The sequence below is a fragment of the Euleptes europaea genome, chromosome 14 (assembly GCF_029931775.1).
Source record: "Euleptes europaea isolate rEulEur1 chromosome 14, rEulEur1.hap1, whole genome shotgun sequence".
Classification (NCBI taxonomy): domain Eukaryota; kingdom Metazoa; phylum Chordata; class Lepidosauria; order Squamata; family Sphaerodactylidae; genus Euleptes; species Euleptes europaea.
In genome coordinates, this window is record NC_079325.1 from 34528960 (window position 1) to 34545215 (window position 16256).

General features: G+C 46.2%; 1 protein-coding gene across 1 annotated transcript; it reads left to right on the top strand.

Annotated features, from left to right (window-relative positions):
* The first annotated feature begins 52 nt into the window (after positions 1-52).
* On the top strand, positions 53-7404 carry C14H2orf68 (chromosome 14 C2orf68 homolog). Its single transcript, XM_056860103.1, has 5 exons — positions 53-190; positions 2391-2608; positions 5151-5266; positions 5681-5826; positions 6842-7404. Exons 1-5 carry the CDS (start codon positions 53-55, stop codon positions 6962-6964), a joined length of 741 nt encoding a protein of 246 aa, XP_056716081.1. The 3' UTR covers positions 6965-7404.
* Positions 7405-16256: the final 8852 nt, after the last annotated feature.

Sequence of the window (16256 nt, forward strand, 5' to 3'; positions counted from 1 at the left end):
CGCCGGTTAATCCAACGGTAGTCAACGCCGCCCAGAGACCTTCAGACCGCGCATGCGCGTTGGAGGCGAACCTGTGTGGAAAGTGCGCGCGCATAACGTGTTCTTTAAACCCGACCTGTATCCGCGAGCCCGGCTAATGCATGTTTACTCGGGAGCAAGTCCCAGTCATTTCAGCAGGACTTACTCCCAAGTAAGCGAGCAAAGAGTTGCAGCCTGTGCTTGCTATGTGGTGCAAACGTAGCCTTCCATCAGAATAGTGGTTGCACCATTACACTAATCTCGGTTTATACGTGGCACTCTCGAGTGCAAAGCCCCATACGTATATGCTTTTGTCTCAGCCAGCGTCACCTGTAAAACAGGCTTAAACGGTTTCAAGCGCCGTTTGAAAAGGAAAAGTGGAGGGGAGCAGGAAAAGAGGAAGACCCAACAAGAGATGGATTGACTCAATAAAGGAAGCCTTCAATTCGCAGGATCTGAGCAAGGCTGTCAAAGATAGGATATTTTGGAGGACTTTCATTAATAGGGTCGCCATGAGTCGGAAGCGACTTGATGGCACAACACACACACACATGCAGCCGCTATTGGTGGTTTAGCTTTCCAACAAAATTGTGGCTGCACCGTTACACTATCGGTTTATACGTGGCACTCTCGAGTGCAAAGCCCCATACGTATATGCTTTTGTCTCAGCCAGCGTCACCTGTAAAACAGGCCTAAACGGTTTCAGCCCTTTCCAGTTCCCAACTCACTTCTCCGATGCACGGGCGCGTACGCTTTTTAAACGGACGTTTGCCTAAACTACTGTTATGTCAGGAATTGCCGCCTCTCTGATCCGAGACCAGCCTTTCCCGGGCACCTTGGGGCGATGTTGGTTTCACTGATGCCCGGCTTGACCGAGATCAGAACATATGAAGCTGCCTTATACTGAATCAGACCCTTGCTCCATCGAACTCAGTATTGTCTACTCAGACCGGCAGTGGCTCTCCAGGGTCTCAGGCAGGGGCAGTGCCGGATTTCCGTATAAGCTAAACGAGCTATAGCTTAGGGCCCCACTCTCTTGGGCCCCCCCAATTTTTTTTAAAGGAAATAATAATTATTTCACTATTAATATACTTCTTCTTAATTGTATTTCAGTTCAACAATTACTTTGATAAAATATATGTTTTGTCGAAGGCTTTCACGGTCAGAGTTAATTGGTTCTTGTAGGTTATCCGGGCTGTGTAACCATGGTCTTGATTACAAGACCACGGTTACACAGCCCAGATAACCTACAAGAACCAATATATATTGTGTTATGTGCAAATGGCTTTAGATACCTATTAGGCCCATAAATTACCATATAGCATATTCACAGTGGGTAGCCGTGTTAGCCTGTCTGCAGTAGTAGATCTGAAGAAGTGAGCTGTGGCTCACGAAAGCTCATACCCTACCAGAAAATATTTTTGTTAGTCTTTAAGGTGCTACTGGACTCTTGCCCTTTTCTACTACATATAGCATATATTCAACACAAAAAACAGCGACAATTTGTTGTTGACAAAGGACAGCTGGACATATAAAGGGCCCCATTACCTTCAATAGCTTAGGGCCTCATCAAACCTAAACCCAGCCCTGGGCAGGGGTCTTTCACATCACCTACTTGCCTGGTCCCTTTAACTGGAGATGCCGGGGATTGAACCTGGGACCTTCTGCACGCCAAGCAGATGCTCTACCACTGAGCCACAGCCCCCTGCCCTGAGATACAACATGGTGATGTGGGGCCAGAAATCCATGAATACAAGAGATCCCACCCATAACATTTTTATGCAGGATGCCAGATTATGCAACATGAATAGACTACCATACATAGCCGCCCCAGCAGGTGATAACACCATATCACTAGACTTGCTACACTAATTTTGCATCTATAGTGCAAAAAAGGCCCAGGATGGCCTGATCTTGTCAGATTTCAGAAGCTAAGCAGGGTCAGCTTTGGATGGGAGACCGCTAAGGAGTTCCAGGGTCTCTACATAGAGGCAGGCAACTTGACCACACTTACCAATGCAACAATTTGATGACCACTCAGTCTCTGCTTTGCTTGAGAGAACAATACAAAATACATAGAGGCATATAAAGGGCCCCATTACCTTCAATAGCTTAGGGCCTCATCAAACCTAAACCCAGCCCTGGGCAGGGGTCTTTCACATCACCTACTTGCCTGGTCCCTTGAACTGGGGATGCCGGGGATTGAACCTGGGACCTTCTGCCCGCCAAGCAGATGCTCTACCACTGAGCCACAGCCCCTCCCCTCTGTGGGCAACACTGGGGTGATGGAGGCGACCCTTCGCCCCCACGCAGGGGGCTTCGCACCGAGCAGGAAAGCGTGAGCCCCAACGTCTCTGTCTTGGGCAAGGCAGCTGTGGGAGGGGGAGGAGCCACAGCAGCGCTTGGGGGCGGCGCTTCGCTGGCTCCTCCCCCCGGGGGCTGGCCAGTCCGCCGGCGGGTTCCGGAGGCGGAGGCAGCTTTCCATGGACACGGAGCGGGGTCGTCCGGCTTGGGGGAGCTGCCGGCCGGGAGGGCGCCTGGATATGAGCCATGGCTTCGTAAGGCACATCAGGCGCAACCAGATCGCCAGGTACCGGCTGTGGCGTGGGAAGAGCCTGCGAGGGAGCGGAGTAACCCCCACCCCCAAGCCCAGGCAGACCTCTCCAGAGAAACCCCTTGGGGGGGGGGGACTGAAGAGCCCCTGTCGCGTTAATAGAAGCGCTTAGCTTTTATGCAGCTGGGTACAAACGCGACGCATGCGCTGTATCGAATTTCCGGGCTGACAGCGATTGCGTTCTGATCTTTGACAACAGCCCCGCGAGGTAGAGCCCTGTTATTGTGGCACGCAGAGGGGAGGCCGAAGGAGAGGCCTCCTGGGGAGGCCGGGGCAGAGGCGAGGTTTGAAACGGGGCTTCTTGTTTTGCTCCTCAGTCTTCGTGCACCTCCCCCACCCCCCCCGTTACAGCCGCTTTGGGGGGCTCTAGTAATCTTAATGTTTTAGTAGAAAAGGGCAAGAGCCCAGTAGCGCCTTAAAGACTAACAAAAATATTTTTCAGGTAGGGGGTGAGCTTTCGTGAGCCAGCTTTAACCAAACCTATGAGAAGAAGAAGTAGAAAAGGGCAAGAGCCCAGTAGCGCCTTAAAGACTAACAAAAATATTTTTCGGTTGGGGGTGAGCTTTCGTGAGCCACCGTTTCAGCGCCGGCCCCTCCGCTCCAAATGCACCGCCGCCTTCTTCTCATAAGACAATTCACAGTGGGTCGCCGTGCTAGTCTGTCTGCAGTAGTAGAAAAGGGCAAGAGTCCAGTAGCACCTTAAAGACTAACGAAATTTCTGGCAAGGTGTGAGCTTTCGTGAGCCACAGCTCACTTCTTCAGATACAGCTAGAATGTGATACAGCTAGAATGTTAATATTTTAGTACCTCTTGACATACACTGTCTTGGTAACCCTTACAGCGGCCCTATAAGGTAAGTCAGTATTATTGCTCCCATTGGAGAATAAGGTGATAGTTTTGCAGTGCATTCCTTTTTTTTAATAATTTCTTTTTATTTTTATAACATAAAATAAAAATAAACAAACACAATAATAATAATATACAAAACATTTAAAAAAGAAAATACAAAAGAGTATCTATATAAACTTATCAATACATTTACGATTACAGAGTAGATAAAATTGGAAAAACTGAGATACCCCTTTGATACCCATTGGAGAATAAGGTGATAGTTTTGCAGTGCAGTGAGGTTATGCTTAACTCTAATTGTAACTCTTCAACATTTCAAACAGAAACTGTTTAATGGTGTGTTTTTTTAACACACTGAGCACATGAAGCTGCTTTATACAGAATCAGGCAATTCGTCCATCAAGTTCACTACTATCTACTCTGACTGGCAGCAGCTCTCCAACATCTCAGGTCAAGGCCTTTCACATCACCTACTAGTTGGTCCTTTCAAGTGGAGACGCTGGGGATTGAACCTGGGGTTTTCTGCAGGGTGTGTTGATGGCTGCCAACTTGGAAGGCTTTAAGAGGGGAGTGGACATGCTCATGGAGGAGGGGGCTGTTCATGGCTACTAGTAAAAATGGATACTAGTCATGATGCGTACCTATTCTCTCCAGGATCAGAGGAACATGCCTGTTATATTAGGTGCTGTGGAACGCAGGCAGGATAATGCTGCTGCAGTTGTCTTGTTTGTGGGCTTCCTAAAGCTACCTGGTTGGCCACTGTGTGAACAGATTGTTGGACTTGATGGCCCTTAGTCTGATCCAGCTTTGCCTTTCTTATGTTCTTACGTTGCCAGGCTCTACCACTGAGCTATAGGCCTCTACAATTTAAACTGAACATACTGTTCTAAAATATTTTCTTTCATACATACGGGTTACCTTCAGTCATGCAGTGAAGATCCTTGTGCTGTGGTGGCTGCTGCATATCCAATCATAACCCCTATTGAGTAGAAGCCCCATCTGGCATGCCCACTTGGTAAAAACACTTGGTGGGTGCCATGGTGCCCTTCACATTGGGCTCCTATTCTACTCATATATACAGAGAGAAGAAATCCTTAATAACCTTCCTGTATCAACAATATTACCTCACTTTTTGTTGTTAAAACTGGAGAGTACATATAGTGGAGGGGCAAGACAGAAAACTGGTACTATGTTAAACATTACAGAAAAAAGTCAGATTTAATCATTGCTATTCAATAAAGGGAAAGATGCTACTCTTCTTTTTCTTTTCTTTTTTGCCATCAAGTCATAGCTATTTTATGGTGACCCTATAGGGTTTTCAAGGCAAGAAACATTCGGAGATGGTTTGCTATTGCCTGCATCCACGTCACGACCCTATTCATACAATAACTTCTTTTATGATTCTCTGCAGGATCAGGATTAAAGAAAACAACTCTGGCTGCAATCATGCTAGAAATTTTGGATGAAACAGGTTGTTTAGGAAAGAAAAACATTGTATGAGATAGGTTAGGCAATTAAAGAAATTCCTCCATCATTAGAAAAACTGAGAAGTCTCAATTAATAGGTGGAAAGCTGTATGCAGGAGCGCCTTCTCATCTGTGCGTCACTGCTCAGCCTCTCCAAAGTGTCCCATTAAAAAACCCCTTATGTCTTCTCATTTCCTTTCCAGGGATGATTATGACAAGGAGATGAAGCAAGCCAAGGAAAAGGTGAAGAAGAGGCATACGCCAGCCCCAGCCCGGCCCAGAAAACCAGATCAGCAGGTCTATCATCCCCGTCAGAGATGTGAGTTTGATCATCCATATGTCTTGTCCAGCTTATTGTTTTAGTTCCCAAGTGGCAATTTTCTTGAGAAAAGGAGAACAGTATTTATGCCCAGGGCTAGATTATGCTAAGTACTTTCAAAGAACCTGACTCGTTACTGCAGAATATTTTAATCCCAAAGCAGATTCTTGTGGCCAGGATTTAAAACAGCCTATGTGAATATCTTTGCCTTTGTTATTTGTTTACTTGCTTCATTTGTGATCTGCCTTTCTCACTGAGACTCAAGGCAGATTAAGAAATTTTAAACATGCAATAAAACTGGATAACACAATCAGGAAACAAGGCAATAAAAAGTATAATACCTACAAAAATAATGCAAGAAAAACTGAGAAAAACGGCCACTTCTCCTAGCCTTTCTTGTTCATTGCTTTCCAGGTAGAGTGGAAGTCACATCTGGCCTGGAGTATGAGGGCTCCAGTGAGAGTAGCTCCAGTACTGAACTAGACCCTTATGGACCAGCACTCTTCTGCCTGGAATATGAATCTGACAGTGGCGAGATCACCTCAGTTGTTGTGTGCCAGGTACAGGGATTCCTGGCATGCTGGAGCCAGGCAGAGATTGGGACTCCTTCATGAGTGCCATGGGAAGGAAGCATGAGCTATGCTAGGACTCGCAGACACCAAACAGTTACATAAGGACATAAGAAAAGCCCTGCTGGATTAGACCAAGGTCCATCAAGTCCAGCAGTCTGCTCATACAGTGGCCAACCAGGTGCCTCTAGGAAGCCCCCAGACAAGATGACTGCAGCAGCACCATCAGTTAGCAAGTGTCAATAATAGGCTGCATCTCCCCTTCTCTTTTGAAGGCTGGGTGGTGTACATTGTAGCAGGAGGCAGGGATAGCACTCATCCTGCAGAGTGCCAGGAGCCAAAATGGATCAAATACAGGGCAGAGTGGGGAGAAACACTTTGTCAGTTTCATCTTCTAGCACAGCATGGGCATGGATGTGAAACAGAAAAATGACTTCTTCGGGATAGCCAGTTTCCATTTTGTTGCCCGTGGCTTCACCAAAAGGTACCTGAGACACTTATGCAGTCACATTCCAAGTTGCCATGGCTTTTCTAGCTAGGGAAAGAAACACATTTTCTCAGTAATAATGTATAGTGGCTTGAATGCTAAGGAAATGTGATATTGTGGAAGTAGAGCACTTGGTTCAGGGAAGATGTCTGGATCCTACATAACATGTAAGCAACAATTGTGATGATGGTCTAGAAAGGCCCATAGGCCTTCATTTCCATCAGTGGCGGAATGGGAGAGAAAATACCAACTCAGCTTCTTCCTCTACTGTTTACCTCCCAACCCTCTCTTTTTCCTTTTAAGAAAGGGTTACCTAGGAGAACCATGCATCCAAGCCATGTGCTAATCCAAAGTGTCTGATTGGGAAATGAAAACAGAGAGGCAGGGTGGGGGCGTGGGGGGAATCCTGAGTTTGTTTTTTTTAAATAATTTTCCTGGATGTTTATCATCTGCTGTGTACGGCAGTGTATCTGTTCTGTACCCATCCTTTGTCAGTGGCCCATGTACTTCTTCCTACAGGACAATGACCCTGATGAGGTGGTAGAGAAGATCAGTGCCCAGAACCAACTGGATCCAGCTATGCGTGAGGCCCTGAAGAAGCGGGTGCTGGAGGAGCTGGAAAAACGACGGGTAAAGCGCTGAGGCTCAGCGGAGATATCTGTGTTGTTTGCCTGGCTGCAAAATGCTTTCTGCAAAAGGGGCAGTGAACTTGTCCCACAGCAGTTGGCTTGGAGGCTTCAAGAGGGTCAGGGAGTTAGCTGAATCTTATTACAGGTACCTGCTTCCAAGTAGTGGCCTGAGACTTTGTTGTCTGTGCCTAAAAGGAGTGAATGGAAGGAGCCAGGGCTGCAGGAAGAGAATGGCAGCCAGAAATGGCCCAGGGATTTTTTGAAAGCTATTCAGGAAGACGTAGTCTAGCTGAAACCTAATTGGATGGCCTCTTACAGCTCTGAGGAATGGTATCATAACTAAACCCCTATATTGTGGTAGCCCAGCATCCTTTATCTCCTCTTGTGAGTTCCTACTCTGCTGGCTGTTAAATCTCTAGATTAGGTGAATTCACACCAAGACAGATGTTTCACATTACTGTTTTACATTATCCTGAGTGAAGCATTCAGTTTACCTTAGCCATGACCTGCAGGCAGCTTTACAGATCGAATTCCCCAGGATGATTGTGTTATGAGCCTGGAGGACACTGTCAGATGAGCAAGACAAGCTACGAAGCAACAGAGAAGCAGTTGCTGAACTATACAGAAGGTATAGGGCTTCCATGGGGCTGTTGGTAGCAGTGAGCCTTGTAGTATATACATCTGGTCCAGACTCAGATTTGACCCATACATGTATCTTTCTACAGTATCCTGTTTCAAAATGCACTGGTTCCAGATCAACATCTCATTCAGATTGTGTAGGCTGGCTTCTTTCTAGCATGTTATTGGCATTGATAGGCTGTAAAACAGTTGACTGAGCTACATCTGTCCTTCAGCTGAGTTCTCTTGGGGCTAAAAATGCTGTTGCGTTAATAAACATTTTCAGAAATTTGCTGCATTATTGTAAATAAATGCATGAAGCTTGTTCTGTCATTTGAATCCTTTGCTGCAGCTAACAGCAGCGTACTGGGATATGGATATGTTCTGACTTTCCCACACCCAAGGAAGATATCAATCTGTTTGTTTCCTGTGTCCTCTCATTCCACTTGTCCAGTATCCAGCTTGTAACACAAATCTGCTTTGAGTCTAGTCTATGATGCAATTCAAATACTCAGAATCTAACAGGTAAAGTTTACTTCTTCAACAAGAGGTTGGTCCAACCATTTTAACTGACAAATGTCTCGGAAGGATTCGGTGTCCAAATGACTGAAGTCAAGCAAGATAATGAAGTGCTATTTTCTTCAGAATGGTTGTCTTTGCTTTATATATTCATTTCATATGTGTTCATGTGTCTGGATTTGCAGGGGGGGCACAGGGAGAAGCACCATTCTAAAGTTGAGAAGAGGCTTAGTAGGTCAGTCCTAGGTTGAATCCCTGAGCGTTTCCAGTAAAGATTTCTATCTTGTAACTTGTTTTTCCCCAATACATTTTATTGCGTTATAGAAAATTTAAATCTCATTCACTAGTTACTGACAACTGCAACAAATCCACACCCACAGAATAAAAACAAAAGTTCGATCTGTTAATGTAGGAAACCAGTGGTGTCTCTTTGCAGCACTTGGAAGAGCACATTTGGAGTCTTGCATTCAGCTATGAATGGAAAAAATTTTTGAAGCAGAGGGGGTTCATTGAACTCTGAATTCTCAGCAATCTACACAAATATTCTGAAGTTGCATGAAAAATAACTCCAAGATGGTGTAGCTGATGTTTGTGGGTCTAATAATAGTATTTCCTGAGTACATATGGGGACATCTAGGGCTGTTCCAAGGTTTGGTTCCTGGGTTTGTTTTTCAGTTGGATGATCCCTTGTAGTTGGTGAGAAGCTGTTTTAAGTTGGGGGTTGTCTGAAAGCAACGAAAGGCCTGCTACCCCAGGCCCGTGAAAGATAATTATCTTTATTCAGATGAGGCTGTGAGTCATTGATGATGCACCGAAGAGGATTAAGTAGTGAGCTGTAGGTGACAACCAGTGGTTTTTTTTTGTTTTTTGTTTTAAACTTTCTTTGGGTCTGCCTTGTAGCATGCTGGTTCGGGGTACCATTCTGGCTTTTTCACAGAATTGCAGATCAACCATGCACTGTCCAGCCTTTCTATCCTTCAGCTTGGCTTGCAGGTCCAGCAACTGCTGTCCGCTGTCCACCACACCCAGGCAACCATTTCTGCACCTTTACAGTACAATCCTAAACACCAGTGGACTCAGAAGTGGGTAATTCTGTTACCTATTCTATTATTAAGACCAACCAATTGCTTTTGTTAATAAATGGTTTCCAGTTGGCAAAGGCGTCAGGCAAGGATGTATTTTATCCATATATTTTAAATCGTTATGCAGAACATATAAGGAAAACTGGATTAGATTTAATGAAGGTGGAGTAAAAATTGGTAGATGGAATATGAGCAATTTGATATGCAAATGACACCACATTACCGGCAGAAGATAGTAAAGACTTGACACAACTACAGATGAAAGTTAAAGCAGAAAGTGACCAAGCAGGATTACAGCTGAACATCAAGACAAAAGTAATGCCTACTGGGGAATTATGCAACTTTAAGATTGACTATGAAGAAACTGAAATTGTTCAGGATTTTCTATTCTTTGGCTCCATCATCAACCAAAAGGGAGACTGCAACCAAGAAATTAGATGGAGACTGGGATGGGCAGCCATGAAGGAGCTAGAAAAGTTTCATAAGTGTTAAGGATGTGTCACTGGCAACCAAGATCAAGTTAATTCTTGCCACAGTATTCCCTTTTATCATGTATGGGTAAGAAAGCTGACAGGAAGAAAGTAGATTCCTTTGAAATGTGGTGTTGGAAGAATATGGATACTGTGGACCGCCAAACCCCCCTCCCCCCACACACAAATAAGTGGGTTCTACATCAAATCAAACCTGAACTGTCCCTAGAACTTAAAATGACTAAACCGAGGCTATCGTATTTTGATCACATTATGAGAAAACAAGAGTCACTGGAAAAGACAATAAGGCCAGGAAAAGTTGAAGACACCAGGAAAAGATGAAAACATGAGATGGATCGACTCAATCAAGAAAAACACCTCTCAGCAAGATCTGAGCAAGGCTGTTAACGATAGGATGTTCATAGGGTTGCCATAAGTCGGAAGGGACTTGATGGCACGACACACACGCAGTTTCTGGATTTTGCAATGGACAATCTACTTTTTGTCTCCTTTGGAATTTGAAAGTCCTATGCAGCCTAAAGACATTTATTTCAGTAGGAGTAATGATGCATAGGATTGCACTGCCAAGTCTCTACTTCGCTCGCAAGTGTTGCCACAACCTTAAGTAATTGGGGGGGGGGAGCGTGGCTGTCCAGTGAGGCTGAGCAGCACTCCCGAGTCCCGGGCCTTACACACCGAGCACGATCTGCCCCACAGGAGCCGCATCATCCAGCCCAGGAGCCGACAGGGGCCGCCATGAGCCGCGTTGCCTCAAAATACACGTGTGTTAAGTGCCGTCAAGTCGCTTCCTGCTCATGGCAACCCTATGAATCAACGTCCTCCAAAATGTCCTGTCTTTGAGGGCCGTGGCTTCCTTTATTGAGTCAATCCATCTCTTGTTGGGTCTTCCTCTTTCCCTGCTGCCCTCAACTTTTCCCAGCATGACGGTCTTTTCCAGTGACTCTTGCCTTCTCATAATGTGACCAAAATATGACCGCCTCAGTTTAGTCATTTTCGCTTCTAGGGTCAGTTCAGGCTTGATTTGCTCTATAACTCATTGATTTTTTTTTTTTTTTTAGCAGTCCACGGTATCCATAACACTCTTCTCCAACACCACATTTCAAAGGAGTCTACTTTCTTCCTGTCAGCTTTCTTCATTGCCCAGCTTTCACACCCATACATAGTAATGGGGAATACGACGTGCACCTGTGTGTGTTAAGTGCCGTCAAGTCGCTTCCGACTCATGGCGACCCTATGAATGAAAGTCCTCCAAAATGTCCTATCTTTGACAGCCTTGCTCAGATCTTGCAAATTGAAGGCTGTGGCTTCCTTTATTAAGTCAATCCATCTCTGGTTGGGTCTTCCTCTTTCCCTGCTGCCCTTAACTTTTCCCAGCATGACGGTCTTTTCCAGCGACTCTTGCCTTCTCATAATGTGACCAAAGTACGACAGCCTCAGCTTAGTCATTTTAGCTTCTAGGGTCAGTTCAGGCTTGATTTAATCTCTACCCCACGGATTTGTGTTTGTTTTGGGGGCCAGTCCACGGTATCCGTAACCCTTGTTGCAGTAAAACGGGTTTGCGGGGGGAGAGGGAGACCCGAGATCGTTATCAAGAAAACAGTTTATTTGCAGCTGCTGACTCAGAGGCCCTAATGGGCAGAAATGTCTGAGTCCCGGTTATACTGGGGAAGAGAGATTGATCCCAATTCAAGTTACGACGATACATCCACAAGTTATGCATATCTGATTGTATTACAGACAGAAAGGCGACTCAGACAGTTGCAGTTTCATCCAGTTTCTCCTATCCTTGTTTATCGTTCACTCTGACACTCCATGCCTCTTAGCCCAGTGACCCAGTGCACAGAGCAGGCTTGTAGCTAGGCAGAAATTCCTTCCCTGGCAGTCTGGAAGCTGATTATTACCGGGAGATCTCTGGGGTACTGTCACGTGCTCCAAATGCATGCCGGGCCTAATTCCTCAGCCACATCAACACAAAAAACTACTGTCGAAGGCTTTCACGGTCAGAGTTCATTGGTTCTTGTAGGTTATCCGGGCTGTGTGACCGTGGTCTTGGTATTTTCTTTCCTGACGTTTCGCCAGCAGCTGTGGCAGGCGTCTTCAGAGGAGTCGCACTGAAGGACAGTGTCTCTCAGTGTCAAGTGTGTAGGAAGCGTAATATATAGTCAGAAAGGGGTTGGGTTTGAGATGAATCAAAGTACCTTTGAAACTTTTTTGCAGGACATTGACTCAGCTCAAACCCAACCCCCTTCTGACTATAAATTACTCTTCCTACACACTTGAGACTGAGAGACACTGTCCTTCAGCGTGACTCCTCTGAAGATGCCTGCCACGCTGCTGGCGAAACGTCAGGAAAGAAAATACCAGGACCGCGGTCACACAGCCCGGATAACCTGCAAGAACCAACAAAAAACTACATTTCCCATCTGCCTCCGCGCCTTCCCCTCACAACCCCCTCCCCCCCGGTTTTGCAGGCGGGGTGGTTCTGGTCACTTGGGTGGGCGGCTGGGGAAGGGGGGGGGCGGAGGGGCCGGCCTGGCCTCGCCTCGCCCGCCCGCCTCTGACGGTCTGCGAGGGCTCCGAGGCGGCGCGCTTCGTCAGGCGGCAGTTGGGAGCGGGTAAGGGAGTCCGCGGGAGGGGGGGGGACGGCGGTTGCCCCCTCGGAGGAGCGGCCGCGCCGAGGGCCCTAGGCGCGGCCTCGGTTCTTTCCTCCTCCCCCGCCCCCGAAGTGGGCTCGCCCGGCGGACCCGGGCTTGAGGGCGCTCCGTGCCCGAGGGAGGCCTGCTTGACGGGCCGGCGGGTTGAACTTTGCCCTCTTGGCGTCTGCGCCGGCCCGTGCGGCCTGCGGCTTCGGAGGTGGAGCAGCCCGGCCGGAGTTGGGCCAGGCGCGTGCGGTTGGCTTTCGCGGGATGTGGGCGTCGGGCCTTGGTGGCGCGAGGAGGGCCCGGCGGGCATCTCCGTCGCTTGGCCGGCGAGGGGTTGGAGCTGCGGGAGCCAGATTGAGGTGATCCGTGTGCCAGGTGTGCGGGCAGAGCAACGGTTGGGAAGTCTGCTGAGATCCCAGCAGGTCGGGATGGGGGGTGGGGGAGGCCTCGGGAAGCGTTTCCTTTCCAGGCAGACTGCATGCTTGTAAATAGGTGTGGGGGTGGTCAAGTGGTAGAGCGTCTGCTTGGCATGCTCTAGGTTCAATTCATGCTCTAGGCATGCTCTAGGTTCAATCCCCAGCATCTCCAGTTAAAAGGACTAGGCAGGTAGGTGATGTGAAAGACCTCTGCCTGAGACCCTGGAGAGCTGCTGCCGGTCTGAGCAGAGAATAGTTACTTCGGTTCTTGTAGGTTATCCGGGCTGTGTGACCGCGGTCTTGGTATTTTCTTTCCTGACGTTTCGCCAGCAACTGTGGCCGGCATCTTCAGAGGAGTAACACTGAAGGACAGAGACACAGTCTTTCAGTGTTACTCCTCTGAAGATGCCTGCCACAGCTGCTGGCGAAACGTCAGGAAAGAAAATACCAAGACCGCGGTCACACAGCCCGGATAACCTACAAGAACCAATGAACTCTGACCGTGAAAGCCTTCGACAATATAGAGAATAGTTACTTTGGTTCTTGTAGGTTAACCAGGCTGTGTGACGTGGTCTTGGTATTTTCTTTCCTGACGTTTCGCCAGCAGCTGTGGCAGGCACCTTCAGAGGAGTAACACTGAAGGACAGTGCCGGCCACAGCTGCTGGCGAAACGTCAGGAAAGAAAATACCAAGACCACAGTCACACAGACCGGATAACCTACAAGAACCAATGAACTCTGACCGTGAAAGCCTTCGACAATAGTTACTTTGATGGACCAAGGGTCTGATTCAGTGTAAGGCAGCTTCATGTGTTCATGTGTAGAGGGTCAAGTTCTTATTGTGGTCACCCAGACCACTTCCCATTCCGGGGGAGCCTGGCTAGCTTGCCCCTGGCTCTGCAACTGGTGTCCAGGGCAGGTATTTTCTCTCCCTGGAGATGGTCTTCCAAAAAGTGGACCGCCAGCTCTTCAGCACAGGTTTGGGGTGGGGGAGGCAAGGGGCATATTCCTTGTATAAATACCCTGTTCTTGTGTGCAATAACAAGAACCAACATGTCCTGTGAGTGGATGCAGGGATCTGGGGAGCACCAGCAGCATGGAAACACAGGGTAGCGGATATTGTTTTAGATGAACTGTAGTAGAGACAGTAGAGATGAGTCAAGTTTATTTGTTCCACTTTTCAGTCTCCTGTGGCATCTTTATTGGCCGGCAAGGGTTAGAGCTGCAAAAAGTTTGCAGCAGCAAAATATCAAGGGCATATCAGAACAGGAACTGGAAGTAAAACCGAGAAGCGAATAATGGACCAGCAAAAAGCTCCGGGAAAATTGTTCTTGGAAGGAAGTGCCACAGCAAAAATAGCAATAAAAGGGTGAGTTGTGCTGCACAGCAAGTGAGGTCTGCAAAAAAAAAAAAAAAAAGACAGGCCTCAGTCAGCACTGTTTTTCACATGGCAAGAAGTATTTAGTATTTTCCAGTGGTGACAGTGTAGATGGGAGAAAATGCACTTTTAAGTTTTGAATTGGAAGCATAAGGTGCACCACGAACAACTTATTTATATAAAACATACATTCTTCACTTAAACCTGGCATTAAGGAGAAAATATAGAGCAATATATGATAAATCTAAAGCTATTAGCAGACTCTTGTGTATTCAGGGGACTGTGTGAATTGCTTAGTGAAAGATCTAGTGTGTGGCATAAAGTCTGATAGAAAGCCAGATTACTGAGCGAGATTTAATTCTAGAACATGCAGGGGATATAGACAGGTGGCTACACAGCAGTTGCAGTGAGCTGCAGGCAGTAGAAAAGCAAGCAAAAGCTCTAGAGGGCATAAGTACTGTATTAAAAAAAGACAATCTGAGAGCAAAATAAACCCTAGCACTAATGGAAGCGCCAAACAGAAATAAGTGTCAGAAAGTTATGCACAAAGAACCTGCTATATGTGGCACTGGCCATAGCATAAATTTTGATCCAGGATATGGGAAACCATGCAACAAATATGGTAATTATTAATACTAATAATTGTGTTAAACTGTGTAAAACTAGAAAACTAAATATATGTCTAATAAATACTCACAAAATTACAAGTCAATCCAAGCTGAATCACTTCTGCATTAATAAACATCAGTAATGCACATTGGGAAACTATTACAAACATTTGATGAATATAATCTGAATACAGATATTAAAATGGCATATCTGCTGAAATCATAGCTAGTAGATTTTGATATACAAACTGCAACTAGATCTAAGGCTCATGACTAAAGTTAATGTGATTTAAAAGTCATAGAAACAGATGTAGAAGAGCAATGGGATATTGATTCAGATTAGAAAGATATTTTAAGAGCCTAAACTGTTTACCAGATTAAAAATAAATTCCCAAGTAACTCATGTGCCTTGTAAGTGTCCTGTGGCATTGAACTGTGTGGAAAAATGAAGGCTATACAGACATTAGATGAGGATTGTTTTCTGTCCAAGAGATATAAAACTGTTCAGTTTTAAGAGAATGCAAATGTGCCATTGGGTTACACCATGTCAAGGACATCTGAGGCATAGCTTCAAATCTACGATGCTGTAGTTGAGATGCCCAGTCCAAAGGATGAACTACATTGATTTCCAAGAGAAGATAACATTTGCTAGACAGGCAGTCTCAAACATGGCAGCAGTGATACCACTGGCCCAAGTTGCTGAGTTTGGATATCAATTTATGAAACCGCTTCAAGCAACAAAAGGGGCTACAAATGAAAACTGATGTATTGAAGAGTTACAATGTGAAAACAACCTGTGAATGTCCATACATACCAGTTCTTCAGGATTAGATGCATCATTGTGGCAGACACGCTCACTTTTCTTGTTAAACCTGTATCTGTAGCACATGCTTCCGAAGCTCTGACAACTGCCCAACTGACCTATGCTCAAACAGAAAGAGAGGTGTGTTTGGATGCACAAGATCTTACTGATCGATGGGAAAACAGTCACTCTGGAAGCCTGGAGACCATCCAACTGTCCTTGCCCATATAAGAGATGCTTCCAGGACAGGGGTTGGGGTGGCTTGTCCTGCTGTTGGCTTTGTTCTATGCACAGTCCTGACTTGGTGGCATTTTTAAGAAGGCTGAAATTAACATATTTTGGAAAATATTCTAATCCTAAGCATTCCCTGAAGACCCAAGATCTCATGAGGCACAGGTCTGAGAAAACTAGAAAATAGCCTGGCTGGGAATCCAGCCATTTCCACAGCAAGGCAGCAAGCTACCTCTGTTTAGTGAGTCTTTGGACTGTGATGTTGGCAATAGTCTGGGCAGCAGGATCCACCAGTCTTGACAAAGATGCAGTTGAGTGGCTGAAGGAGGGAATGGGGAGGCCAGGGTAGCTATAGACTAGAAAGTAAGTTGATTTTGTAAGAATGCAAAAAAAAAAACACAAATCTGTAAAGGAGAAAATATTGCATTACGAAGTGTATGAGTTTTCTGACCTTTGCCATGTGAAACCACTTTCCTAGCAGCTTACTGCAGCTGCCCACTTGACAGGGAGAGCAGGAGG